Raw genomic sequence first — 27791 nt, 5'->3', positions numbered from 1 at the left:
CCATTTTTAAAAGAGAAAACCTCCTAAGCCCTTGTGGTTAAGCAGCCTGTTTTTCCCCCCAGCTGTCACTAGTGAGGTGGTGACCCTCTCCCGTGGGATGGCAGGGAGGGGGCAGGGCGTCCTGGGGTCGGAGTGGGCCTAGGACGTTCGGGAGGGGCACACGCCCCCAAGACCCCGTCTCCCGAGAGAGCTGCCACTCCCAGGCCCCTCCAGAGACAACCCCGCTTCCCCCAGGCCTTCACACCCACCACAGGCTTTATTTTTAGTGCACTTGTTTAGGATTCATCTCAAGTTTATGGTAAAGCTGCAGAGACAGAATTCTGAAACCTCCCCATCAGTCTCCCGGTTGTAACGTCCCACGTCCCCTGACTGTGTCATGACTGGGAAACCGCACAGCTGTTCTGCGGGCAGCCCAGCTGCAGCCCTGACCCGACATCCCCACCGAGGGCTGCCCAGGACCCCACCAGGGCTGCCCAGTCCTCAGGCCCCCAGCCGCCTCTGGTCGGCGCACTTTCAGTCTTTACTCACTTCCCCAGCTTCAGCAGTCCTGCTTGCTTAAGTCTCCTTTTCCTTTTCTGGCCCCTGAAAAGGGTGTCGTCGTGGCTGTTCAGTCGCTCAGTCGAGTCAGACTCTGTGACCCCATGGACGCACACCAGGCTTCCCTGTCCATCACCAACTCCCAGAGCTTGCTCAAACTCAAGTCCATCGTGTTGGTGATGCCATCCAACCATCTCATCCTGTCGTCCCCTTCTCCCGCCTTCCATCTTTCCCAGCATCAGGATCTTTTCCAATGAGTCAGGTCTTCACAGCCGGTAGCCAAGTATTGGAGTTTCAGCTTCAGCATCAGTCCTTCCAATGAATATTTAGGACTGATTTCCTTTAGGATGGACTGGTTGGATCTCCTGGTCCATTTGGCCACTTCTCTTTCTAAGATGCAGGCACTGTACCTGCCCAGTTTGTTGTGCCCACAGGGGTGGTCTGGGGACCAGGGCAGCGCGTGTGTCTCCCAGTCCTTAAGCAGAGGGAGATGCAGACCAGTCAGACTCCGCAAGGAGGAGAACCGCTGCCTGAGCCTAACCAGGGCCTCAGCGCCCGCCAGCAGCGCCTGCAGACAGAGCCCACTCGGGTGACTGCTTCGTGCATCCTGCTGTCTCTGGAAAAGGCCCGGTTCCCTGCAGCCCCTGAGGCACCTGCAAAGTCAGTGTTCTGCCCCGAGAGCCAGGCCCTCCCCCGCCTTAGCGGAAACCGCTCTCCTCCTGACGCCGCAGTTGACGCCCGGCCTGTCGGTGGGGCCCCCTGCCGGCCGGCCGGCCAGTGTGACTCACCAGCCGTTCCCCGCAGAGCTGGAGAAGGAGCTGTCCCGGAGGCCCAGGAAGGTCTGCATCGTGAAGGTGGTGGGGACCCGGAACCTGTGGAAGAACATCGTGGTGCTGTGTGTGAACTCGTGAGTGCGGGGGCCGGGCGGCGGCGGGCGGGGCGCCCAGGAGCGGCGCGGGGCCGGTGAGCCGAGGAGCTGCCCGAGCGTCTGGAGGGAACCGTGCTGACGGACACGGACCCCCAGCCTCGGGAAAACGGGGCGCACCGGGAGCACCCCCGCGCGGCGGCCCCGCCCCCAGGACCCCGGGGCCCACGCGCTGTGTGCCCGCAGGCTGACCGGCTTCGGGATCCACCACTGCTTCGCCCGCAGCATGATGGGCCACGAGGTGAAGGTGCCGCTGCTCGAGGACTTCTACGCCGACTACTACGCGGCGGCCGGCATCGCGCTGGCGTCCTGCCTGGCCATGTGCCTGGCGGTGCGCGTCCTGGGCCGCCGGGGCGGCCTGCTGCTGTTCATGATCCTCACCGCCCTGGCCTCGCTCCTGCAGCTCGGGCTGCTCAACCGTGAGTGGGCCGGGCCGGGGGCGGGCGACGGGCGGGACCAGGGGCACGGGGGTGGGGTGGGGCAATAGCCAGGGGCCCCGCTGTTCTCCCAGAACCCCTGCACTGAGCGGCTGCAGGATGAGCTTCCCTTAGAACCAGCGGTCACTGCCCCTAGGGTGTGGGGTCTCCCCTCCTGACCCAAGGGTATGGGGTCTCTTCTCCTGCCCTGACCCTGAGCCTCCCCACTGCCCCAAGGGTATGGGGTCTCTTCTCCTCCCGCTCTGACCCCAGCCCTCCCGGGGCTCCCGGGCACCGAGGCCTCTGCAGTCCTGGCGGCCATGACCCCCTGGTGGCCACACGGCCCCTTTGTGATCCATCATCACCTGAGAAGGAAGGAAGGACTTTTCTCTCGTGTGACATCAAGGGAAAGATAAACACTCGGTGACACCCTTGCCCTGGGACACTGCTTTTCAGTACGTGTTCCCGAGTTTATTAGCTGCTCTTGGGGCCGGAGAACTTCTAAGTAAACGTTAAAAATCATTTAAAGAAAAGCTAGACCATCTGTGTAGCTCGTTCGGCTCTAAGAGTCAAGCTCAGTGCGGCTCTGGTGAACTGAAGCTGCTCCCACGCCGGGACGAGGCTCAGAGCGTCTGATCACCCGAAGCGAGGTGGGAGCCGGGCACCCGAGCCCCCTCCACCCAGGACCGTCCCCACGACGGCCTCGGGCACTGCGGCAACCAGATGCCTCTGATGGCTGCCCCCTCCCTCCCGAGATGTCGGGAGTTAGGCCAGAGCTGCTAAGAAAGCCAAACACCTCCTAGTATCCCAGGTCTGTGTGACGTCCAGGTGGGGAGCGCGTGTCCAGAACAAAGAGAAAGAAAAGACTGAGGACTTCCTCAGCCTTGTTGTGCAAACTGGATTCTAGAACAGCCAGTGTTGGACTCAGTTTTCCGACTTGGGCAAGTTTGCATGCGTTCAGCATCTTGCCGGGAGACTGGTCTTGTTTTCAGCTGTGGCCACATGGGGTCCGTCCCCTGCTGGGGCCTCCCGAGTTGCCCTTGGGGGAGTCTTCCTCGGTGCCCCTGGGTTGGGGGGACGTGCAGGCAAGCGGCAGCCCAGGCTCACAGCCGCCACCTTGGTCCCTGAGCTGGGGTGCCCAGGGGACCAGGCTTCACAGGCACATGATGCCGTCTGGTCTAACCTGAGCCTGGTGCCCCAGCACAGGCTGCAGGGACCTGAGTGGCGCTGGACACAGTGAAAGTCACCCTTTGGCTTGAGGGGGTGCGGGTGCTGTGCCTGGACCCCTCCTCTCAGAGCTGCACCCCCCTCAGGCTCCACAGCCAGAGGGGCCCCAGACCTCCCTTCTGAACAGGAGGTGCTCCATTTGGTGAAACGCCCACCCGGAGGCCCTGGGCTCTCCCGCTCTCTGGCCGCTGGCAGTGTCAACCATGCTGCCCACCTGAGCCTGGCAGGCGGGCAGAGAGGCCGCCCCGCTGCCCCTGGATACAGGAGGTCGTAACAGCCGCCCTGACCTGCTCTCTTTCTCCCCTCTCTGCCCGCCTTCGTCCCCCTCCACTGCGGTTCCACGGCCCAGTGATCGGGAAATACAGCCAGCATCCAGACTCAGGTGAGCCCCGAAGTGTGTGGTGACGCTGTCTTTTTATTGCACCTGAAGGGCGTTTTCAGAGCGACTCACAGACCTGTGGTTTCCCTTTCCTCTCTCCCCCCACCCCTTTCGCCCCAAGAGTTGCAGCTGAAGTTGGCCGTAGGTTGGACACCACACGCATCCACTTGTCCTCTGTCCCTCCCGCCTCTAGAAAGCCTGGCTGCCCCCCTCCCGTTTGCGTCCGGCTTGCAGGTTGCCCTCGCCCCTTCCCCTGGCAGCAGCCGGCAGCGTAGCCCGGCCCAGCCACGCCTGCTGGGATGCAGGGCCTCGGGGACGCGGCCCCGGAGCTTTGGAGGTCTGGCTGACCGCCGCCAGGGGAAGCCGCCCACCCCGCATGTGAACCCCCGCAAGCCCGCCGCCCTGGCCGCGGGAACTGCTGGACCGCTGCCCCTGCACGCAACACGGCTGCGCGCACGCACGAGCCACGGATGCGCGTGACACGGCTGCGCGCACGCACCAGCCCGGCCTACAGAGCCGAGCCCCCTGGGCTCCCGACCAGCCTCGCGGGGAACGGGCCGCACCCCGCTTCCGACCCTCAGCAGCTTGTCTGCCGCCCCGCGCCTGCCCCCGCCTAGGTGTGAGGTCAGACCCCGAGCCACGGCCAAGATGCCTGACTCGGTCCGGCACGTTCCCTCCAGGCCCCCGGTCCTCTCTCGGGGTTATCTGAGCTTTTGTTCCGCTAAATCAAGCTCGGGGCTCCTGTCCCTCGTCTTGGTCAGGCCTGAGGCCAGGGAGCCCCCCAGCCTCTGTCCCTGCCGGTCGCTCCCGTCCTCAGCTTCCGGCAGAGTCAGCCTGGGCCCCGCGCTCCAAACCCCCGGGGCCTCGGGGGAACCTGCCAGGAGGGCTCTGACCTCCCACGCCTGGACTGGCTGCTCGTCTCCCGGGTCTGCGCCTCACCCCGGGCAGAGGGGAGGAGGGAAGAGCGCCATCAGGCCCCCTCCCCCTGCCCCCTCCCCTGCGCCCTCCAGCCCCTCACCGCCCGGGTTCTCCCCCAGGAATGAGCGACAGCGTCAAGGACAAGTTCTCCATCACCTTCTCCATCGTGGGCATGTTCGCCTCCCACGCAGTGGGGAGCCTCAGCGTGTTCTTCTGTGCAGAGATCACACCCACGGTCATCAGGTGCGTGCGGGCAGTCCGCGGGGCGGGTGGGGGTCTCCCAAGGACACTGGGGTTGGGGTGGGCGCTGCCTGCCAAAGCTGCTGGTGAGTGAGCCACCAGCTCTAGCCCGGGCCTCTGGACAAGGTGCGGGCTGCACTGGGCGTCCACTTGGGATGGACTGCTGTTCCACCCTGACCCCCAGGGATGCCCCAATCAGGGGAGAACTGAGCCCTGGGTCCCGTCCAGGCAGCTGGAGGGACGGGGAACAGAGGGATTTGGGGGTACAAGCCACACAAGAGGCCCTGGTAAAGGGGGGTGTCGGGGTCCCTGGATATATGCCTGTGCTTCAGCCCCACCAAGTGCTGCCCACTCTCCTAGGAGGATTCAGTGACAAGTTGGTCTCAGAAAGTAGAGTAGAAAGGGCCTTGGTCTTCTGCTGGCTGATAAGCCGGTGTCTCCAGTCCAAAGAAAGGCCTCATGGAGAGAAAGCCCAGCCGGTTACGTCACTGATTTGTCTGACAAACACTTGTTGGGAACCACCCCACCCCCGTGTGCCTGCCCGGCAGAGGCCGTGTGCAAAGACCGAGTGGCGGCCTGTTTTCTGCAACGGCGGGGGGACCTGCCCTGTCCTTGGGGGCGGGGGGCGCGTGCATAGGCTCTGGTGCTGAGGTTGTAGCAACACGGAGGGGTGTCCTGCTGTCCGGATGTCACTTGGGTTCAGTGAAGCGGCGACTTTCGGTCGAGCTCCTGAACTTGGTGTGTGAATGTCATTAACTTTCTAAGCATGTGCTTTGTTAATTGAGTGTGTGGCAGTTATTCAGCCGTGAGATAGAGCCCAGGCTGCCAGCACGCAATACCCTGCCAGCCTCCCTTTCCCACGTGAGAGACACATGCGGCCAGTCCCGTTCAAGGCAGAGTGCCCAGGACGGACCGTCTTGCCCCTGGGCTCTGGGCAGAGGCAGGCAGGCCTGCGGGACTGCCTGATTTCTGATTCCTCCTTCTGATTTCTGATTCCTCCTTCTGGGTTCTCACACGCGCGCCAAGCCTGAAGGCTGCCCCATCCTGGAATACGACGCCAGGAGCTTATTTCAGGCGAGACTCCGCACAGTGCCCAGGCAGACAGCAGCCCTCGGCGTCTCTGTGCGGGTTAAACGCCCTCCTTTCACAAAGGCGCCCCGCAGGAGGGCTCCTTCAGAGGGCAGGAATCATGGTCAGACCTGTGTGTGGTTGTCTCTCCGGGGCGGGCCACCCTTCACCCTGGCGGTCCGCAGACTGCATTCATCATGGTTAGGTTCTGCTGAACAAGCTGAACTGAAGGAAACGCAGCCATCCTTTTCCTCCGAGGCAGACCCGGCAAGATTATTGGGGACGGAAATTCAGCGAATGTTCTCGGGGTCAGCTTGTCGGGATGACAAACTAGACAGAATACTTGACCTGGGCGATGCATTTGTAGTTGCAGAGGAAGGAGGTGAGGTCGGGGGCCTCCCAGTGAGGACACTCCCCGTGGGACACCCCGCATCCCGGCCCTTCCTGGCGTGTCCCCTCGGGGGCAGTCCCAGTGCTGCTGGGGGGAAAAGGGCTTCCTGCCCCTCCCATCTCACAGCTGAACCCCGGAGCAGCTGGGAGGGACCGCTCGGGCCTGCAAGCTTCATGTTTGCTAATACAGAATTAGCCTTCTGTTCAGCACTGTTAGGAACACACCCTCTGAACACGCACAGCTGCGAAGGTCAGGGACCGACTATCCAGAGGCGGCCAGAAGGCTCCAGGGCGCCGGCTGTCGCATCCGCGGGTGACGGGTGCACTCCAGGGCCCCCAGGTGCAGCAGGGACTTCCCTTGGGCTTCGGCAGGATTGGGGGATCTGGCTGAAGAGGCGGCGGTGGCTTTGGTATGACAGGCCCCGTGACACTGCAAGCTGCAGGCAGGCGCCCTCACAGACTGGACGGGGAGGAGGCAGGCGCTGGGGGCAGGGGCGAGCCACTTCAGCTCCCAACTTCCTGGCTGCCTGCGCCAGGGCCTGGCTGCGGGGCTTTGCTTTTCTTTATGGACAGTCTACGCACAATGTAAGTTTCAGGTGTGCCGCAGTGATTGAGTGTTTGAAGGTTACTGTATGTTAATTGAAAGGTAAATTATAAAGTACTGGCTCTATTCCCCGTGCTGTAGTGTACATCCTTGTGGCATATTTTACACCGGCTGGTTTGTACCTCTTACCCCCCACCCTACCGTGCCCCCCGACTCTCCCCCCACTGGGAGCCACTAACTAGTCTTTCCCATATCTGTGAATCTGCTTCTTTTCTGCTACATTCCCTAGTTTCTTCTACTTTTTAGATTACACTTACAAGTGATACCATACAGGATTTGTCTTTCTCTGACTTACTTCACTTAGCATGACACCCTCCAAATCTATCCATGTTGCAAATGGCACAGTCTTGCTCTTTTTCATGGCTGACGTTCCATCTCATGTATACACCGCGTCTTTTTGATCTGTCCGCGGACACTTGGGATGCTTCCATGTTTTGGCTGCTGTAAATAATGCCGCTCTGAACGCTGAGGAGCATGTCTGGTCTTGGTGTTTTGGGTTTTCCTTGGACCCAGAAGTGGAATCTGGATCATGTGGTAGCTCCAGTGTTGGTTTGCTGAGAAACCTCCATCGTGGTCTCCGTGGTGGCTGCAGCACTTCCCACCAGCAGGGCACAAAGGTTCGCTTCTCCACGTCCTCATCGGCGTGGGGGTTGGGGAGGAGGTTGTGTTCTTTTCGATGATGGCCATTTTGGCAGGGGTGAGGAGGTACCTTGCTGTGGTTCTGATCTGCTTTTCCTGATGACCGGTGATGCGGAGCGTGTTTTCCCATGCCTCTCGGCCATCTGCACTTCTTTGGAAAAATGCATATTCGGTTCTGCCGATGTTTCAGTCGGGGTCTTCTGTTTTTGACGTTGAGTTATATCAGCTGTTTGTGTATTTTGGATGTTAACTGCTTATTGGTCATACCACTTGCAAATACTGTCTCCCATTCAGTAGGTTGGCTTTTCGTTTTGTTGACAGTTTCCTTTACTGTGCAAAACCTTTAACTTCAGACCATTTAATTAGGTCCCGTCTATTTTTGCTTGTGTTTCCTTCACCTGAGGTGAGCAGCGTCACCTGCCGACACCTCCTCACAGGCTCTGGGGGGCGCCGGTGCTTGCCTCCCCCCTCCCCCTCCCCCAGCACCTTACACTCTCTGACCGGCTTCTCCCCGGCCCCACTCCCGCCAGATGGAACCCACCTGCGTCACTGCTCCAGGCAGCCCTCACGAGCAGGCACCAGCCTGCACGTTCGAGACACGCAGGGCGGCCGCTTACGTTGTATATAAATGTCTACAGCACAGGCTCCCCTGGGAAGTGACCCAAGACTCGGGCCCTTTGCCGCAAGGGGAGGGGAGCTCACCTCTGCCCCGAGAAAGACTCATCCTGATGGCCCCGTGTTGGGGACAGGTGGGGACAGAGAGCACGCGCAGGGTCTGATCCCAGGGACATGGTGTTATCAGCGATGCCTACCTGAGTGTTTCTGGCAGTGATATGCAGAGATTGGCAGAAATATTTGTTCATCTCTGGCTTCACAGAAAGGCAGTAAAAATAAGTAACACAACGAAGGAATCAAAAAACAGGAGGCTTGTTTTCTGTGTTCGAGATGCTGGGTTCATGTCTTTTAAAAGATAATTTGAAGATTCTTTGTTTTTGCTTTTTCTTTTTTTTCCCCCAAAGATCCCAGAAAACTTAATTCAAGCTTGCTACTTGTAAGAAATCTGCCTGCATGCCAACCTTTTTATCGTTAAAGTAATTTAGGTGTTATTACTAGTAAAAAATAAGGGCCCTTTGGCACAGATGGTAAAGAATCTGCCTGCAATGCAGGAGACCTGGGTTTGATCCCTGGGTCGGGAAGATTCCCCTGGAGAAGGGAAGGGCTGCCCACTCCAGTATTCTTGCTTGGAGACGTCCATGGACAGAGGAGCCTGGTGGGCTGCAGTCCTTGGGGTCGCAGAGTCAGACACGACTGAGGGACTAACGCATCACCATCACATCATCACTAGTAAATCAGGTATCCAGTGCATACTAAACCTTTGTGCTCCTGAAGCCGGAGGAGGCAACCTGCCCTGGGTCCTCCTTTCTCTGTAAATCTACTGCTTAAACACGAGCAGGTGCTGCCCTCTCCTGACAAGCTAGAGAAAAGCAAAAAATGTACAAAGTCAGCATTCCGGGATGGTGGGGGCGGGGTAGAGCCTCAGAACCAACCACGTAATCATCCCATTCTCTGAACTGAGATTTCTGAAACACAAGAGCCAAAAATGGAATATCAGATTCTGCCACAGCTGTTCCTGATCTTACTAATTCCAAGGGATCCTTAATAGGAAATCAATAGAAAACTGCTTTTGTGGGGAAAACTATATAAAGACATATTGCATAGTACATATGCATGCACACATGTATTGCATTTTATATGTATGCATTTGTAGACACAGAGGCACTTTTTAAAAACCAGTCCAAAGTTCTACCGTAAATCAAACACATTTCATTTGATAGACCTCCCAGGTGGCGCTAGTGGTAAAGAACCCGCCTGCCAGTGGAAGCTCAGGTGATAAAAGAATCCACCTGCAATGTGGGAGACCTGGCTTCAATCCCTGGTTTGGGAAGATCCCCTGGAGAAGGGACAGTCTACCCACTCCAGTATTCTGGCCTGGAGAATCCCATGGAGAGAGGAGCCTGGCAGGCTACAGTCCATAGGGTTGCAGAGTCAGACACGACTGAAGCGACTTAGCACGCAGAGTAACCTAATACCTTACATGTCAAGTTCACCTGGACTCTGAGGGGAGCCCAGCCCCTTGACCAGGACCCCCTTGGGGGCTGTGTACCCACCTCCCTGTGGGCCCACCTCCCTCGGCACCACCCAGACTCAGGCACGGGAAGGTCACCCAGGTGGTCTTGGAGAAAATGACGGCTCACTGGTATCAAAAGCCTGAGAACAAGCGCTTCAGCCCCAGCACCCCACACGCCCCCTGCAGCGCCCTGCAGCTTCCTGGAGTGAGCAGACTCATGAGGACCAAACGGTTGTTTCAGGTTCTGGTTTATCCAACTTCAGGTGGCCCAGTCACACCGCTCTTTGCAGGGTCGTCATATTCACTCTGCTGCATTCACTCGACCAGTGGCCCTCCTGCCGAGGACCAGGGTGATCTGATCTGCAGCGTCCCAAGGGTTACGAAGCAGGGTGTCTGCAGTGGACGTTCCAGAAGAGAATGCTTGACTGTCTTTTCCCCACTGCACATTCTTGCCTCCTCTGTCACAGGTTAACTGACCATAAGCTTGCGGGTTTCTTTCTGGGCTTTCTATTCTGTTCCGTTGGTCTGCGTGTCGCTTTCTGTGCCAGCACCATGCTGTTTTGATCACTGTAGCTTTGTAGTGTAGTCTGGAGTCAGGGAGCTTGATTCCTGCAGCTCCGTTCTTCTTTCTCAAGATTGTTTTGGCTATTACAGGTCTTCTGTGTTTCCATAAATTTCTAAAATGTTTGTTGTAGTTCTGTGAAAAACGTCATGGGTATTCTGATAAGGACTGCACTCAATCTGTAGATTGCCTTCTGTGGTGGTGATTTTAAGGACATTGATTCTCCCAATCCAAAAACAGTGTATATTCCTATTTGTTTTTGTCATCTTCTATTTCTTTCATCAGCATCATAGCTTTCAGAATACAAGTCTTTTACCTCCTTAGGTAGGTTTATTCCTACGTATTTTATTCTCTTTGATGTGATGGTAAATGAGATTGTTTCCTTAATTTCTCTTACTGATAGTTTGTTGTTAGTGTACAGAAATGCAACAGACTTGTTTATTAATTTCTTATCTTGCAGTTTTACCTAATTCACTGATGAGCGCCAGCAGTTTTCTGGTGGCATCTTTAGGATTTTTTATATATAGCATCACGTCATCTGCAAACAGTGACAGTTTTACTTCTTTCCAATTTAGATTCTTCTTCTCTGATTGCTGTGGCTAGGATTTTTATTCAAAACTACATTGAGTAAAAACGGTGAGAGTGCACACCTTGTTCTTGTTCCTGATCGCAGAGGAGATGCTTTTAGCTTTTCACCGAGTATGTTAGCTCTGGGCCTGTGACCATGCTCGTGCTCAGCCGCTAAGTCATGTCCGAGTCTCTGTGACCCTGTGGACTGTGGTCCCCCAGGCTCCTCTGTCCATGGAATTTCCCAGGCGAGAATACTGGAGTGGGCTGCCGTCTTCTCCTCCAGGGGCTCTTCCCTGGAGGGGAATCAAACCTGAGTCTCCTGCACTGACAGGCAGATTCTTTACCACTGTGCCACCAGGCAGCCTGGGTTTGCATGTATGGCCTTTATTGTATTGCGGTGTGTTTCTTCCTGGTGCAGGACCCCCAAGCTGGGGAGCCCGACTTGGGGCTCAGAACTCACTTCTGCGGGAGATCCTCTGGAATATATTCTCCAGCATGTGGGTCAGTGGTCTGGTGGGAGTCATGAGACTTTATATTGTGCTTCTGGTCCTCCTACCCATCTTGTCATGGTTCCTTCTTTACATCTTTAGTTGTGGATCTATTTGACACCAATGGTTGTTCCACAGACAGCTCTGATTCTGGTGGGCCCTTGCAGGGAGGCGAGCTCAGGGCCTTTATGCTCCACTGTCTTGGCAGCTTTCCTCTTGATGTGTTTTTAATGCCTTCGTTAATCCGTGGCCACCCTCCTCTCTTCTAAGCGGAAAGCAAGCCTCGGGACAACAGCGTAATCTAGTAATACTTGGTTTCTCAACACTGTCTATCATGTAGGGCAGGTGAGGCTGGTTTTCCCCCTTAGGGTGGTGGTTATTATAGAGTCACCTTTGAAAGTGAAGGAAGGAAGAAGCCTGGGCTGACGCAGGGAACGCGGGCCGGCCGGGGCAGGGGTGGAGCCCGGCGCGGCCGGCCCGCTGACCCGTGCGCCCTCGTAGGTGCGGCGGGCTGGGGCTGGTGCTGGCCAGCGCGGGCTTCGGCATGCTGACGGCGCCCATCATCGAGCTGCACAACCAGAAGGGCTACTTCCTGCACCACGTCATCTTCGCCTGCTGTACGCTCATCTGCATCATCTGCCTCCTGCTGCTGCCCGAGAGCCGGGGCCAGAGCCTGCCCGAGAGCATCCCCGACGGCGAGCACTACACGCGCCAGCCGCTCCTGCCGCCCCGGCGCGGCGAGCAGCCCCTGCTGCCCACCCACGCGGAGCTCAAGGACTACTCGGGGCTGCACGACGCGGCCGCCGCGGGCGACGGGCTGCCCGACGGGGCCACGGCCAACGGTGGGCGGCCCATGTAGCCGGGCGCGGCTGCGGGAGACCCCACTCCGCGGAGGCTGGGGACCCCAGGTGGGGCGGGGACCCTGCAAAGCTCTCGAGGAGCGCACGCGTCTGAGGAAGCGGACCTAGCAGACGACCCTTTGGAGACTTTCTTTTCTGCCATGAAATGTTTGTATTTATTTTGGTCATTTTTACAAGAAGCACTTTATTCCCTTCCCTTCACTGATCTCAAAACCGAGCCCCCTCCCCGGGAAGGACACGCCACCGCTGGACCTGACCGTGCAGCCCGGCTCCCTGGGGTCCCCCGCCCCCGAGCATTCCCAGGGCTGCGCTCTCCTCAGACTGAGATGTGAATGGTTAGGGTTTTGCTGGAGTCTCTGTGATGGTTTGTACAGGTCTTTTCTGTAAGGGAAGAGCTTCCGCTCTGTGTTAGGGAAAAGCAGCTCACAATATCATTAAAACCAGCTTCGTCTCTCCTTCGAGATCATCCTTTTATACTTGATCCGGAAGCTCTTTCGGGGGAAAAGCGTCACCATTTCACCGGAAATCATAAATGATGAGTGGCGGCCTCGCCACGGTCTTCCAGCGCAGGTCTGCCCGCTGCGCTCCCCAGCAGCCAGCGCCTCGCGTCCACGACGAGTCACTGCTGTCGCCGCCCTCCCGGGTGTCGCCCGCCTCCCGGTTCAGCTCCCGCAGGAAAGGCCCTCCCCGCCCCGCCTCGCAGTCAGCGTTTCTGCAGCACGACTTCACTACCGGCTCCTTCCTGAACTAAACCCAAGGGAAACATGACCGCGGCAGCCCTCCGGGAGGGACGGGCACTCTCGCAGGCGTGGCCCAGGTAGGCCGTGTCCTGAGCACACACCGCGGAAATCACCAGCCTGGAGGCCCCGGGGAGCCTGCGAGGGACCGGCCTTGCCCCCTGCTTCCCCCGGCGAGGAGCGGGCCCGGGGCGGGGCCTGACCGCAGCCTCGGAGGGCATCGAGGCGAGCGAGAAGCAATAACCCGAGCTCCCCCCGCCCCGCCGTGCGAGGGCGCGCGTCGCGTTCCTCGACCCGTCCTCCCGCCCCGTTCTCCTGTCTTGTCCTCCCGCCTGTCCGGGTCAGGCCTTCGGTTCCCAGTCTGTGGCTGTTTCAGAGGCGGCACGGGGGAGGCCAAGAAGCTACCCTCGCCGGCCAGGCGACCCCGTCCTGTCGCAGCACCGGCACCCGTCTGGGGGCAGCCTGGGCTCTCTCTGGAAGGCCCGGCCCCGGCTCTGGGGCACGTCTTTGCCGTGGGCTCTTCTTCCAGGGACAGCGTGGCCCCGAGTCTGTGTGACCCAGCAAGGCGACCTCCCGCCCCTGACCGAGCCCCCACAAGCCGGCCGACCTGGGAGGAGCCGCGGGCTCCGGAGAACTTTGTGGGGAAGCGAGCAAACTCGCAGGCCTGTGACCCAGCTCCTCCTGGCTCTCCGTCTCTCAAGTCACTTCTGTTCTCTGTTTCCACAGGCGGGTCCCACTCACCTTAACCTCCAGGCCTATCTCCCAAACCAGGAGGTGCCTCAGCCCTTCTCACGTGCTGGGCGCGGGCCCCCCGGTCCAGGACAGGCCTGCAGTGTGGGGGCCGGGGCAGCAAGCAGGGTCCCCGGGCCCCACCTGCCAGGCGTGCCTGCACCTGTGACCCCAGACCAGCCCACTCACCAGACCCTAGGCGCTGCGCGGCCTCCCGCTGGCGGTGTAGACCTCTAGGGAACGCATGAAGCCGCAGGGTGTGGCCTGCACCTCCAGGAAGACTGTCCGTCTTAGGTGACCACGGTAGACGCCGGTCATGTGGGGTCAGCACTGTCCCGTCATGGTCAGGCCCGGCTCCTGGACTAGACGAGACGCTGGCCGAGGCTGGGCTCCTGCGGGCATGAGCAGCACTGCCCGGCAGCCCGGGCTCACGGCTTCCGTGAGCAACGGTTGAGAATCAGGGCCAAAGCAGAAAAGCCTCCCGCAGGCCAAGCCCACAAGCCCCCACCCGCATGGGCGAGGCGGCAGGGCCCCGCCTGCTTGGCCAGGCCCCGGTCATGCATGGACCCCCGGCCCGTGTCCTCCACGCTCAGCAGGGAGACGCTGCTCAGGCACCTGACCGCCCGCCTGGGGGGACCCGCGCCACCCTGCACCCCGTCCCGACCCCAGGGAGCCGGGACCACCCCCCTTCCAACAAGTCAGGCACACAAGCGACCCTTCTGCTTTCTGTTCTTTTCCAGAAACCAGTAACAACTCACCTAATATCCCTCATATTAGCACCCGAAACAGAGAGTAAAACGGTTTAAATATCTCATTTTCTAAGAGGGTAATCACTGGTGACTAGGGAGAAGGGGCTGGTGAGCTGGTCTGACCACAGAACAGCAAGAATGAGGCCTCGAAGAGTAAGTACTGCCCCTGGTACCACCTCCTAGAGCCAAACAAGGGGGCCGACGGGCCACAAGACCGTGGGGACCCTGGCCAGGACGCAGCCCCCGGGCCAGGGGGACGCAGCTCGCCGGCCTGAGGGGCCCTCCCTGCCCCGTGGCCGCAACCCGGAAGCTTCCGGACAGGACCCCTGGAGTGCCTGCCGGCGGCACAGAGCTGCGCCCGGCCCTGACCCGGCCTTCCGTGCCGCCTGCATGCCGTCACGGCTGTTGTACCCTGGGGGAGATGTGTGTGTAAATGTACAGAAATAAAGATGTTGCCCCATTAACAAACCTCCTCTGGAATGTCTTCCCTACCTCATCCGATGGGATCCCCTGCAGGGCATTTCACAACCACTGGCTACAAGGAATAAACTCTGTGGGTTCAGGTCTCACTGTGTCCCTGCTTCAGCGACCGCGTGACCCCAGCCCCCACCCTGCCCCAGGCTGGGGGGCTCCTGGCCAGCAGGTCCTCGTCTTCCGGGCGGGCGGAGGCAGCGTGGGGTGACCGCCCACCACCTGCTCAGTGCCCCGCTCAGACCCCCGAGGAGGGGCGGCAGGTTTCCGAGCTCACCCTGCTCGTGTGTGGCTGTCCTGCTGACCTCACCCGGGGCCTGGAGCCTCCCAGGGAGGGAACGATTCTCACACTGTGACTGTCGGAAGACTGAGCGCCCAGGGCTCTCTTTAATGTAGTGTTTTTTTTAACAAGAAAACAATATTTCTTTAATAAAGTATTTATACCAAACTCTCCTCTCCATAGCCCTGATTTTGTTACCTATTCCTCCCTCCTAGAGAGGTGCCCTCCGTACCTCCAAGCTGTGATGGGCCAGGGCTCACAGGTTAGCGGCTTAGCCCAGGACCCAGTTCCCGGAAGGGCCTTTCATCCTGGCTGAGCGTCCCAGCCCAGCTGCAGGCACTGGCCCAACGTGACACCTGCCACCACGTGAAACGCGCTCCAGGGTCCCGAACCACTGCCTCCCCGGACAAAAGGGGCCCATGTGGACCCCAAGCGTCAGAGAGTCCTGTCCCCGCCTTGGCTGTGCTGAGAAGCACGTGGGGGCGCTCTCCGGCCCCACAAAGCAGGGAAGCAGGGGCCGCCCAACTTTGGGGAGGAAGCTATAAAAACTCCCCAGGGACGCGACTGGAAGCCAAGTGAGGAGCCGCTGACCCAGGAACGCAGCTTCCGGAAAGCAGCACGTGTCCCAGAGAGACTGATGCCACCGCGAGCGGCAGGAAAAGGCTGAGGGTTAAGACGCGGGCAGGAGGAGCCCGGGGCATGGAGGAGAGAGGAGACAGAAGCAAAGACGGGGTGGCGGGAAGCACGGGAGGGGCTGACACTGGGATCCGTTCAGCGAAGCAGGTAAACCCGGGACCCAGTTCCTAGGGGCACCGGCATCCAGGGTTTGCAGAGCGTTTCTGGTGATAACCCAGCCCGGGGAGACGGTTCCCACCTCCCAGGTGAGGGAACAGGGCCCAGTGGAGCGAGACCTTGGGGATGGAGCTGGCAGGACAGCCTGACACAGTCGTGGCCCACGCCCTCTCGGGGACCAGGGCAGCCTCCCCATCCTCACACGTCCTGCTGGACCCCTCCTCCCAGGACCCTCAGGTGCAGCCCTGAGACCCTACCCCGGCGACTGAAGGGAGGAGACCGGCCCTTTAGGAACAAACGCGAACACATAAACCTGCTGCAGGGTGGGATCCAGTCCGTTTATTCAAGCGTCCCCTGTGCCTGAGTCTCTCCGGCTAGAACTTCTCCGGAAAGGCCTGCATCTCCTCCTTGATCCGGTTTTCTACCAGCAACTCGAAGCTGCTGCTGGTGTTTGGAAGGTTATAGCTGACGAAGACCTGCTTGCTGGTCTTCCTGGCTGGAAGAGAGAGACCGCAGGGACGCGTGTGACCCCATGCCTGCCCACAGCGGAGAAAGGCCTGGAAAAGGCAGGCTTTTTGAGAGCGAAGAAAGTTCTGACTCCAACAACATCACAGGCAGCTGCTGCCAAGCAGACCAGTCGCTGGACCCGCCGCTCATCCGGAAGAGCAGTTCTGAGAGCCACGGCACCAGGACCTGGTGAGCTGCACCCCCAGACCCCCCGAGTCTGTTCACAGATCCCGGTGTCTGCGACCCCCCACGCTACACACAGGGCTGGCTGGTTGCTGCGCTTCTTCAAACCACAGATGATGTCCACAGACTTAAAGTATTAAGGTTCTCCAGTACCAACCTCTCCCCCAACCCCACCACCCTCCTCCCAGAGGAGCTGACACTCCTACATGAATGTATGTGCAGGTGCACACGCACACACGAGGTGTGGTTTTCAACTGCATGCTGAATACACGACTGAGCCCCTTTCTACAGAACCACCTAGGGCTGGTGGGAGCGGCTCCAACCGGGAAAACCGACTCAGCTGCACACCCAGCACCTGAAGGCAGGACAGGTCCTGAGGACAAGCGGGCGGTACCAGCCCCCTCACCCGGTCCCACCGCCCAGGGGCAGGGGCAAAGCGCTCCTCCCTGCAGGCCACAGAGACGGGCGAGTCCCACCGTCAGGCAAAGAGTAGGCGGCGGGGGAAGCTGGGCCCCTCGCATCACAGTGGCTCCGTGTTCGGTGGCAGAAAGTCCCCGACCCCATGGGCCGCTGACCCCCATCCCTCCACGAGCCAAGACCCGAGCCCACCTGCTCGTCCGCCCAGCAGCCCCTCTGCCCTCCAGAACCGCACGGAGCAAGGGGTCCCCGTCCACGGGAAGCCCCCAGGGCGCTCAGCTCTCCCACACGAGACGGTCTCGGGACACCTGTCTCTTCAGCACCGTCCAGACAACCAACAGTTAATAACACAACTTCCACTGCAGAGTCCAGACCCCAGGTCCAGGGGATGACGCAGCAGGGCGTCACAGGCCGGCCCGCCGCGATCTCAGCAGCCATGTGACCCGCTCCGGGGGGCGGGGGGCAGTGCTGGCATCTCACCACGCATGCCCGACCCTGCTGGGTGGTGGCCGACAGCCACCAGGTTTGCAGACATGGGCAGGTGGGAGCCTCCATCACATGCGACCTCAGTTACAGGGGATGTCTGTGTTCTGTTTCAGATTGCGTAGTTTGTAAACTGATGTAAACCAGGTGAAAGAAAAATGCTAATTTTAAAAAGCCCCAACATTTGCACAAAATGCAAAAAAGAAATAAAAAGAACCCCGGTTTTTGCTTACAGACTGCTTCCAGGCCTCACCCCGAGGACACTGGGAGCCGGCCTCCCTTCACTGAAGAGCCAGCTCATTCATTCTCCTCAAACGAGCTCCCGCCGCCTCCTCTCCCAGACTCTGTCCACACTCGGGGACCCCCCAGTCCCAGCTCCACACACCAGCAGGCTCCCGCCCTCCTCCCCCAGGCCCGTCACATGGGGTCTGCCTGCTGGGGTGAGGCGGTTACCCTGAAACGCAGGCAAACACACAGTGAAACAAAAGGGCGTCAGTCTTCCAACCTATTTCCACTAAAAACCACCACTCTAGCAAAGGCAGAGAAGGAATGGCGGCACCTGGGAACCCGGGTGAAAAAAGCTGAACAGGAAGACTTTCTCTCTTTCTTGCTGCTTTTCTGTAGAATCAAAATTGCTTCCTAATAAGAGATTACCAAGCTAACTTACCACTCAGATTCCTGTAACTTCAGGCTAAAGCACAAGTGTGGTGGACGCTCCTGAGACGTGGCCGCTGGCCCTGTGGTCTCCACCCCATCTGGTGCGGCCCGTGGGCCCCATGACACCCCGAACCCCTAGAAAGCCGGCGGTGCCCGGAATCCGTGTGACCGTGGGGCGTCCCAGAGCGACCACCACAGACATGCCCACTCCCCAGGGACCAGGCTGACAGAACTGTGAACACAACCACAGAGAGCGCCTCAAAACCATGGCAGGGGCCCCACCACCGCACCCCGGCCAGGACGCCAGGCTCCGCACATGGCCGGGACACTCAGGCCAGACGGGGGCGAGGCTGCTCTGCCCATCGAGGTGCCCAGGCACCGGGGACCACTGGGCAGTCACACACGCCAGCCACAGGCATCCTCACCTGGACCGGTGAGGCATCTGCGGGACGGGTGCTCGGGGTGCAGTGGAGGCTGCAGCCCCCAACCTCGGCCCCTGCTTGACTACCCCTCCACACCACCCTCAGGCTAGGCCATCTCCCTTCCAGCTCTGAGCAGCATCACGTGCAGTGAAGGGCAGGCCCCGGATGCTACCTGGAACCACTGCCACTGGGCACCGAGGGCGTTACTCACCCTCGCCTCCCAAGAGGACAAGGAGCAAAATCACCTCTCACTCACTGGCTTGGAGGCAGCCAAGGCCATTGGAGCCCGTGGGGAGCAGGCCCCCAGAGAGGGTGCTGGTACCACCTCCTGAGACCAGTGCGCAAGGCCTGGGCTTCCTGCAGTGACCAGGGGATTCACCTCCCAGATGGAGACCCTCCCTCCTACACTGACTCACCTCCCCGCTTCACTGAACAGCCCCACCCGGGCGCTCCGGCAGCTGAGCTGCGGAACCTACCTAAGCGCTGGGCAAGGCCGGTGGACATGGTGTCAGACGCGTCCCCGAGGAGGGCAGTGGACAGGGGGATGGAGTCCTGCAAGGAAAACATAGAGTGGTACTGGTTCTTCTGCGAGGTCTAGCCTCCTGGATCACCTGGGCACCCAGGGTCCCACAGCCCCCCTTCTGGTCGCAGGCCAGCCTCCCCTGCGATGGGCCTGTGTCACCCAGTTCTACAGCCTCTTCCGGGAGCAGACGGGCCTGCCCCGTGAAGGGCTGGAGCAGCCCAGAGGGGCAAGTGGGTGCAAAGTCAGAGGGGCGGGGGCGCCCCAGCCGTTACAGGGCCTGGAGGTCCATGCAGGCTCTGAACTCTTGAGGGTCTGAGTGCAGGGATGACAAGGCTGATGTTGTCAGCACCAGGCTGAGCCACGTCCTCCAAGAGGAATGTCCAGGTCCTAGCGTCCTGACCCCAGCACCTGCGAAGGTGACTTTATTTGGAGACATGGTCTCTGCACATGTAGTTGAGACATAAGCAAAGTGAGGCGGACCCTTCCGCTAATAGGACTGGTGTTTGGGGAAGAAGGGGACAGACTGAGATGCACAGAGGAGGTGACACTGGAGCAGGACTGGGGTGACGAGGCTGCCAGACAAGGGGCCCCGAGGTGTCAGCAGCACCGCAAGCCCGGAGACGGGAGGAAGCAACCCGCGGATGCCTCAATTCCGCCCTCTCTGCTGTTCTCAGCCCCCCAGTCTGTGGCCCTTGGATACAGCGGCTCTGACACACCCCATAGGTGGCAAAGGGGACCTCGGCCGGGGGAGCGATGGCGCGGGGCCCAGGTGACAGGTGAGGGAGGTGAGAAGTGGCTGGATTCCGCGGGAGGGGCGGCCCTGGAGGAGCGGTCGGGGGTCTGGAGAGCCCGATAGGACACCAAGTACACCCGCGATGGGACAGCAGAGCGAAAGAGCGGGAGACAGGTCCGTGCGGGAAACGTAAACAAACGCGGTCAGCGAGGAACCCGCAGGAAAAAGGCAGGGACACGCCACCCCCGGCCCAGGGAGGGTGAGAGCGGACAGCAGAGGTCCCGCGGGGACCCCGACACTCCAACCAGAGACCGGGGGTGGGGGGGGGGACCAGCCGTGCGGCGGGACAGAGACCCCCGGGTGGGCGGCGCAGCCCCCAGCAGACCCGGCCCCCCCGCCCCTCCCCCCCCGCCCCCTCCGGGACCCCAGCGCCCCTCCCCCTTCCTCATCCCCTCCCTCCCCCTCCCGGCCCCTCGCCCACTCACGTAGCGCGTGCACATGGCCACGGCGAGGTTGCGCAGGTGCGGCGTGGCCCCCACCCAGAGGAAGAGCGAGTCCGTCAGCCGCATCACGTGGAAGTGAACGAGCTGCTCCCACAGCCTCGCGCTGAAGTTGTGCAGGGACACGTCCCCGGCCGCGGCGGCCGCTGGCCGCTCCATCCGCCCGGAGCCCGTCCGCGCCCGTCAGCCCGCCGCCGCTAGGAGACGCGATCAGGAAAGCGCCGAGAGGCCGAGTGGGCGGGGCCTTCCGGGGGAGGCGGGGCCTGAGTGGGAAGTTGAGGGGCGGGGCCCGGGAGTGGGCGGGGCGGGGCCTTCCGGAGGGCGGGCCCGGGAGGGGCGGGCCTTTCGGGGAAGGCGGAGCCTAGGTGGGACGTTGAGGGGCGGGCCCGGGAGTGGGCGGGGCGGCGTCCCCATTGGGCGAAGTGTAGACTCGCAGGAGCACCTTCCCGGGTGTAGACGCGTGGTCCCGCGCTGTTTAGTCGGTGCCACAAGCGCCCAGCGCGGCCGCCTGTGTCCCGCGAGCGGGGTTACACTTTCTAGAACCCTCCTGCTGCCAGCACCCCGTACCTGCTGGAGGCCCGTGAGAATGGCAGTGATGTCGGGGGGCTCTCAGAAGAGCTGCGTGGGTTGAGTTAGGGGCGTGTGCTGGCGCGCCTTTGGTCCAAGACCCCAGAGCTGGTCGCTGTACAAGCGTGGGCCTCGGCTAACGGTTCAGCCCCTGAGACTCAGTCTCCCCGTCTGCCGCTCAGAGACGGGGGCCACTGTCAGCCCTGCTGGGGAGCTTGACTTGAGTCACTCTGGGACCTCCAGAGCTGACACGGGGACCCTGCAGTGGTTGAGAGTGTCTTTGTAATAAAAACACACCGCGCCCACTCTTAGATTCTGTTGCAACTATCTTGGGTTTAAGGACAGAGCTATCAGTTCTGCCTTTTAAATCTCTAATAGGTCTAAATTAAACTGACAGTTAAGAAGGTAAGTATTGTGAATAAGTTTGCTCAGTTCGCTAATTAATGATTCAATTTATAATTTTCAGGTCATTATAATAGATTAACAGCTTTATTAAGAAAGAAACTACAGTAACTGCACTGATCAAAGTATGCAGACTGAAGCTGTGACATGTGTAACTCATAAAATCATCACCACAGTCAAGAGGGTACATGTCCATCACCCCCAGAGGCTTCCTCAAGCACCTGGGAACCCTTCCTCCCTCCCCGACCCCAGGCACTGTGCTGCACTCAGTCACAGAGTAGTTTGCATTTCTAGAGTTTTATGTAAATGGAAAGTATAGTGTGTACAACTTTTTGTCTGCCTTTTCTCTCCTCACAGTTATATTGAGATTCACGCAGGTTGTTGCATGAGTCAGTTGTTCCTTCCTTTGTGTTGATGATCAGGGCTCCACTGGCTGGACACATCGCTGTGTGTTTAGCCCTCACGCAGTGGTGTCCACTGGGGTGGTTTTCAGTTTGGGGATATTGCAGTCAAGCTGCTGCAAACACGTGTGAATAAGTAAGTCTCTGTGTGAACATGTGCTTTCATTTCCTGTAGTTAAAGACCTGGAGCAGAATGGTTGTACCATGTGTAGCTTCTTAAGAACCTGACAAGCTGTTTCCACAGTGACTGTACCACTGTATGTTCCCAGTCTTTTTTATTTAGCCATCCTAAGGAGTATCTTAGGATACTCCTTAAAACCACAAAGGAGTGGTTTTAATTGGCATTTCCTTAATTATTAATGAACTTCAATTTACACTCTACATCATACACAAAGTGAAGTCAAAATGGTTCAGAGACATAAGTGGGAACCCTAAAACTGTCAAACTTGCAGAAGACAGAGGAGAAAGTCTGTGACCTTTAATCAAACCAAGATTTCACAACAAAATACCAAGTGTGATCCATGAAAAAATAAATCAATAAACTGGACTGACACAGCAGGTGATGTCAGCCACACATTAACTCCTAATACCCTCTTAATGCCTAGTCCCTTAGAAGACAAACGCCATTTTCAAATCAAGAGTTTCTCTCTAAAGAATCCTGAAGAGCTGTCTGGGAACCTAAGGCAACTAGCTAAGTCCCTGTTGCGCGCCTCTTCCCCAGTCCAGCCCCAGCACAGGTGGGAGATTGCTCTTCTCTGCTCCTCCCACTGGGCTCAGATAACCACCATGTGGGAAGTCACATGACCCAGCAGGCAGGGCTTACGACCTCTAGCCACCCCATCAGCAGCTGCCCCTCAACACACTGCCCTGCGGCCCCCGGGATTGCACCCTCTCATTTACCTTGAGGACTCTTCCCCTCAAGCCCTAACCCCACTAAGCCCAAGTTCAGCAGATGACCCAGCTTCTGCACTTAGAAAGAAAATCGAGGTTGTCAGGCTCAATTTCCCCAACACCTTGTCTCTCTACTCAAACCCATACCTTTGTGTGGCCTCATTCTTACCTCCTTCTCCTCCCTCATTGAGCAGAAATGCCCCCTCCCTGTGTCCAAGGTTGATCTCTCCCCCTGTGCTCTGACCCTGTCCTCCTCCACGTCCTCAGGAACCCACCCCATCAACCATGCCAGCTCTGCAAATGCTGTGGTGGCCTCTGAGATGTGCCGCCCAGACCCCCTTCAAGAAAGGACTGGCTGTCCCAGCTGCTGGAACTGCCCAGCGCAGACAGCCTCCCGCTATGCCTCCTTCCGGGTCTGCACCCCCTCCCCAGGCAGCCCACATCCAGTGACTGACAGAAGCAGCTGCGGAAAGGCCAGGCCATTTCAGCCCAACGCAGAACAACTGCGGGGGCCATTTTCATTCCTGAGCGATGCTCGGCTGACGCTGAGCTCCACGAGGAGGCCCGCCCCCGCCCCCACGGTCTGCCCTGTGCACCCCTGCCCTCCCTGCCTTCCCCACAGGAGAAACCCAGGTCCGGAGGTTTGCCCCGACTCTGCCCACAGAAGTGGGGAGACTCTCCTGGCCTGCCTTTATACCTCACACAGAGCAATCGTTGGCACAATGGCCTTTTTCCTGCCCACCTTCCTTCTCGGGAAGCTCCTCGGGGCAGCTCTGGGGCCCCTCACCTTGGGGCCCTGCACGTCAGAGGCACAGGGAAGATGGGCTGAGTGGTGGGGGTAGTGAGGGAGCTGGAGGAACAGACGGGGACTTCCCAGGGCTGCAGGCTCCTGGCCTGGCTCAGCTCTCACTAGCGCTGTATCCCTGCGCTGGGCTTCTGTTACCTTAGCTGGAAATGAGAAGACGGGCTTAGGTCATCTGCAAGGCGCCTTCCAGGGCTAGAACCCTGTGAAGATCAGATAAGCATGCAGACGGGTAACAGGATCCTTCCACTCCAGGACAGGCAGGAGCCTGTAATTCCGCAGGGGGCCGCGGGGTGGCAGGTGGGAAGGAGGCGGGCTCCGTGCAGAGCCGCCTTGGCTTTGCAGAGTGGAGCGAGGGCCTGGATCCTACCCTCAACTCAGGGTCAGCCTTTTCTCTAAACTGTGCAATTTTAGAACACTCAGGTGAAAGAGCAGGTCCGGGTTCCCAGCCTGCAAAGGCAGCAGTAGGAGGCTTCAGGAGAGATCAGCCTGCCAGCTGTGGGCTTGAAGAGGGGACAGCCCGGTGTTTCAAATCATCCCTCTCCTCTCTCTGCCACCCGTCTGGGTTGTGAGCCTCGGTCTGGTGTGAATTTCATTAGGAACCAAGAACTACAGGCTTTAGAAGATGGAAAAGAGAACCGCCCACGGGGAGGACACCTATCAGCTTCCTCCCAGATGAGGAAAGATGAGTCCCAGGTTCGTGATGGGCCCCACCTGGAGATGCAGCTGCCCCCCAGGCACGTTTGCGGCGTGTTCACGGCACAGTCAGTGAGCCACAAGAACGTCCAGGATGTCTGCAGCATCACCAGAGTTTCTCACAAGATCCTTGGGCCTTTAATCCAAAGTCAAACCCAAACTCTGCTTTATGCCCTGGTTGGTCAGGTGGTATCGGGTTAGTAATACACCAGGTTACATGATGGTAATGTTTTAACCCTGAAACGGCAGTGCTGTGAGGGAACCAACTCTTGTCTTCAGCTCATGATGTATTTCTAGCTTGGACAGGCGGGTAGGAGGTGGGGCGGTGGGGGTACTGGGCTCCAGGTGCCACCTCGGGTCACAGCTGCAGTGCTGGGTCCAGCCCTTCAGTGCCCCGACCCAGAAGTGACGCATCACACCCTCTTATAGCCCATTCGCCGCAGATAGCCACCCGTCACTGTGACTGGGCGTGGAGGGGTTCCAGGATGGGGGGCAGATGGGAGTGTTGGATGGGCACCACTGTTCCTTCCGCCGCAACAGAATGGCACGATTTACCAAGAGTGACCACAACCGACGTTGTCCAGATTTTCCAGGGCCCTGGGTCAGGAGGCGTGGCCCAAATGGCTAAACCATTCGTTTTCTAACCCAAAGAGTATTCAATAATCCATGCCCTGCCCCAGATCTGTCCCGAGCCCCGCCCAACCCAACCTGAGAAACCTTCTCCAATTGAACCATTACATCCACTTCCATCCTGGGATCAAGTCCACTCCCTCACTCACGGGCCCAGTCTCATGTCCAGGGCAGCGCCCATCAGTCGTACCTCTCTCCTGCATCTTCAATCCGCCCCTCCGTATTAGCCTACTCCTGTCGGCATACAGATGCACCTTTAAACAGATCTGTCTCCCCATTGACTCTGAGCAGCCCCCATGACATGTGTGCCGTTCCTCACCCTTTCCGTCCTGAACTCACTCCATGCGGCTGCCTGCCCGCGCCTGAGCGGGTCCCACCGACACCAGCAAAGACTTCAGGAGTCAGAGCCGTAGCCTGATACAGCCTCTCCCCACCTGCGGCTGCTGCAGCTTCCAGAATGTCTCCTCCCTCCCGCCCCTTCTCGGGGTCCCCCCAGGTTCTGGGTCATGGTGGTCCCAGGCTCCCCAGCTCCAGGGCCCACTTGCTCCCCGAGCTGCTCTCCCTTCCAGGTGACCCCATGCCACAGCCCACACTGACCTCCCCCAAATTTGTGTCTCTGGACGCAGCCCCTTTCCTGAGCTTCCACCCTATAAGGTCGGCTACCCACCCAGCATTTCCATCTGAACGTGCCTAGAAACCTCTCATTTTCCAGGGGTCCGCCGGCAAGCTGGCCCCTCCAGTCTCCCAGTTCAGAACGTGGCCCCTGATTCTTAGGCATTCAGGCATCTCCCTGCTGCCTCCGCCCATCGCCCCCATCTGGCTGCAGACACTAACCTAAATGGCTCCCCCACCCCACGGCCTCCACCCTCATCTCAGCCCCTGGCCAGATATCTATTCTCAGAATAGCAGAGTGAATCCTTTAAGCAGCTCTCATCTTCCCTCATTTTTAAATTAAGAGGATTAGATGCTCCAACCAAAATTACCTAATGTGAGGAGTCTGTTTTCAGGGAAGACTTCTAAAATGTCCATCTTCCTTGGGGCTATCAGAGCTATTCCTAATTTTTTTTTAATTTCCCATCAGTCCTTGTGTGTATGTGTGTGTTAGTTGCTCAGTCGTGCCCAAGTCTTTTTGAACCCCATGGACAGTAGCCCTCCAGGCTCCTCTGTCCATGGGATTCTCCAGGCAAGAATACCGGAATGGGTTACTATTTCCTTCTCCAAGGGATCTTCCCGACCCAGGGACTGAACCCGAGTCTCCTGCATTGCAGACAGACTCTGCCACCAGAGCCACCAGGGAAGCCCCCATCAGTCCTTGAAGCCCCCAAAGGCTAGCATTCCCAGTGCATCCAACTCTCCCCTGCTCCGCACGCCAGCTCCCCCACTCTCTCTCCACAAGTGCAGACAAAATATTTTTGCTGGCACCAACTGTCCCAGAGCGTTCCTTAGCACTGGCACAAGAGAAAAGCCCTGCCCAGGTTCTGACGTCATCAGACTCTGGCAAGAAAGGAAAACAAGATGACCCTACTAGCGTGCTCCAGAGGAAGACAAACCTTTGAGTGGGCAGAAGCAAGCTGAGCCGTCCCTGTTACCACGGAAAGAACCATCCACCGTGAGATTTTTCTGTAACTGCTTTTAAAATGTTTGTTCAGTTTCTTTACCAATTACACTTCAACCCAGCCCCACCCTACGCAGAGGTTAACCTGCTCAGCCTCTGCTGCAGACCGCCACCCCCGTCACTTCGCCTACACCCCGGGCCCAGCAGGAGCCCCAGTTCCACCCTTGCATGGAGCAGGCCTTGTTCCTGCCTCTGGACGAACCATGAGTGATGAACAGAAAGGTTCCCCCAGTCTGGCTGGCCAGGGGAGCAGCCACATGCATGCCCACCCACAGTCCCAGGGCAGGGTGGACACAAGCCCAGGATTCAGGGGAGCAAAGCAGGAAACGGAGTTCCAACACGGGCAATGGCCAGGTGTCCTCACCCTGCTGACCCCTGCAGCTTCTAGGACTCACTGAGCTCTGGGCGGGAGGATGGCGTCTGCCCCCCCAGGCAGGGACCAGCCGAGAATTAACAATGGAGGCAGGACGGGGCCACATGGGGGAGACCCTCACAAGGATCCTGTGAGGTGGCTGTTAGGGAGTTTTCAAACAAGGAAATGAAGAAGGAGGGACAAGGGACCCCGAAGACCCTTGGTCACTACCGGCAGGGCTGGGCCTCTACTTACACAATGGGGCCTCTTCTCCCATCACCAGGGAGGGGGCGCTGAATGCCAGCCAGGGAACCAGGATGCAGGGGGTGCAGGGCGGGGGTGTGGGCGGGGAGCCTGTTCCACATGGCATCCCTCCTCAGCCTCCACGGCTGGACATCCGCCACGGCCCTGAAGGTGGGCGGAGACTCGGGCCGGGTCACCAAAGCCAGTGGGACATGTATTCGTCCTCACCCAGACCTCAGAATTTCCCTTTCGGTGATGTTGCTCTCAATGCGGTTGTTTTGTGACTCAGTACTTTCAGATGAGCAGACGCACCTGGAGGGGGCCCACCTCACGGATGGGGCGCACCCCTTGGGGTGGGGACACGTGGCCGTCGTCGGTGTGTCGCTGCTGGGGAGGGCCCCCCTGAAGGCGCTGGGGCGCACGTCGGGTGGCAGACACGAGGAGACGCGGGAGGAAACGGAGACACAGCTGCCGGTTGAGGCTGGAGGAGCCGGGGCGGCTCCGGGCGCGGCCCCCCAGGCTTTGTCAGAATCCTGGCAGCCCTCGGAGCCGAGGACCCCCCAGGAGGGGACAAGGAGGACGGGGAACAAAAGCGGCTTCTCCTGCACGCGGTGCGGCTCCTGGGGAAGGGTCACGTGACACAGAGGAGCGCTCAGTCTGCAAGGCCCGGCGGGGGAGGGGGCGGGGAGGAGAGGGGGGGAGGGGAGAGGAGGGGAGGGAGGGGGGAGGGGAGAGGTGGGGAGGGGGAGGGGAGGCGGGGCAGGGGAGGGGATCGGGGGCTCAGAGCACCTGAGGGGGGCGGCGGAGGGGTCTCTTCCACAACGTCACAGCCCCTTGCCTGCCTGGGTGCCAGCCCGGCCCCTCGGCCCCGAGCCCCTCCCGGAGCGTAGACCTGCAGTGCCCAGACCAAGGCTGCCGGGCGGGTCCCTTCCTGCTGTTTTCTTCCCGGCCCTGAAGACGAGTCCACCGGCCCAAGAACGAAGGACTCGGCCCATGAAAGCAGCTGTTATTTCAAGGAGAGCGGGGAGCAAGCCAAGGGAAAAATGAAAAGATCCAGC

The 27791-nt window shown here is 59.3% G+C and overlaps 2 protein-coding genes across 3 annotated transcripts in view; one reads left to right on the top strand and one right to left on the bottom strand.

The window, feature by feature from the left end:
* Positions 1–12406, top strand: part of SLC22A23 (solute carrier family 22 member 23) — a 127517-nt gene extending 115111 nt beyond the window's left edge. The window contains exons 6-11 of one of the 2 annotated variants that reach the window (XM_043449759.1): positions 1342–1444; positions 1649–1881; positions 3455–3487; positions 3606–3629; positions 4522–4645; positions 11593–12406. In XM_043449759.1, coding sequence (XP_043305694.1) covers positions 1342–1444; positions 1649–1881; positions 3455–3487; positions 3606–3629; positions 4522–4645; positions 11593–11950 — 875 coding nt within the window. In that variant the 3' untranslated portion in view covers positions 11951–12406. The remainder of the gene's footprint in view (positions 1–1341; positions 1445–1648; positions 1882–3454; positions 3488–3605; positions 3630–4521; positions 4646–11592) is intronic. The other variant, XM_043449760.1, reaches the window with a different exon arrangement.
* A 3620-nt stretch (positions 12407–16026) lies between these two features.
* PSMG4 (proteasome assembly chaperone 4) lies at positions 16027–20379 on the bottom strand. The gene is made up of 3 exons (XM_043449763.1): positions 20120–20379; positions 18855–18930; positions 16027–16205 (listed from the first exon to the last, which is right to left on the bottom strand). The coding sequence occupies exons 1-3, from the start codon at positions 20291–20293 to the stop codon at positions 16084–16086; spliced, it is 372 nt and encodes a 123-aa protein (XP_043305698.1). The 5' UTR covers positions 20294–20379; the 3' UTR covers positions 16027–16083.
* Positions 20380–27791: the final 7412 nt, after the last annotated feature.

This window comes from Cervus canadensis, chromosome 28, assembly GCF_019320065.1.
Source record: "Cervus canadensis isolate Bull #8, Minnesota chromosome 28, ASM1932006v1, whole genome shotgun sequence".
Taxonomy (NCBI): Eukaryota; Metazoa; Chordata; class Mammalia; order Artiodactyla; family Cervidae; genus Cervus; species Cervus canadensis.
The sequence above is the reverse complement of the archived record's forward strand: the minus strand, read 5'-3'. Positions and strand labels throughout refer to the sequence as shown.

Bases quoted from the DNA above. Each gene is read 5' to 3' on its own strand.
- PSMG4 (XM_043449763.1), bottom strand. From the start codon at position 20,293: ATGGAGCGGCCAGCGGCCGCCGCGGCCGGGGACGTGTCCCTGCACAAC. The intron at 18,931-20,119 runs GTGAGTGGGCGA...TTTTCCTTGCAG, and splicing joins TGGCCATGTGCACGCGCTAC to GACTCCATCCCCCTGTCCAC. The intron at 16,206-18,854 runs GTAGGTTCCGCA...TCTCTCTTCCAG, and splicing joins CGGCCTTGCCCAGCGCTTAG to CCAGGAAGACCAGCAAGCAG.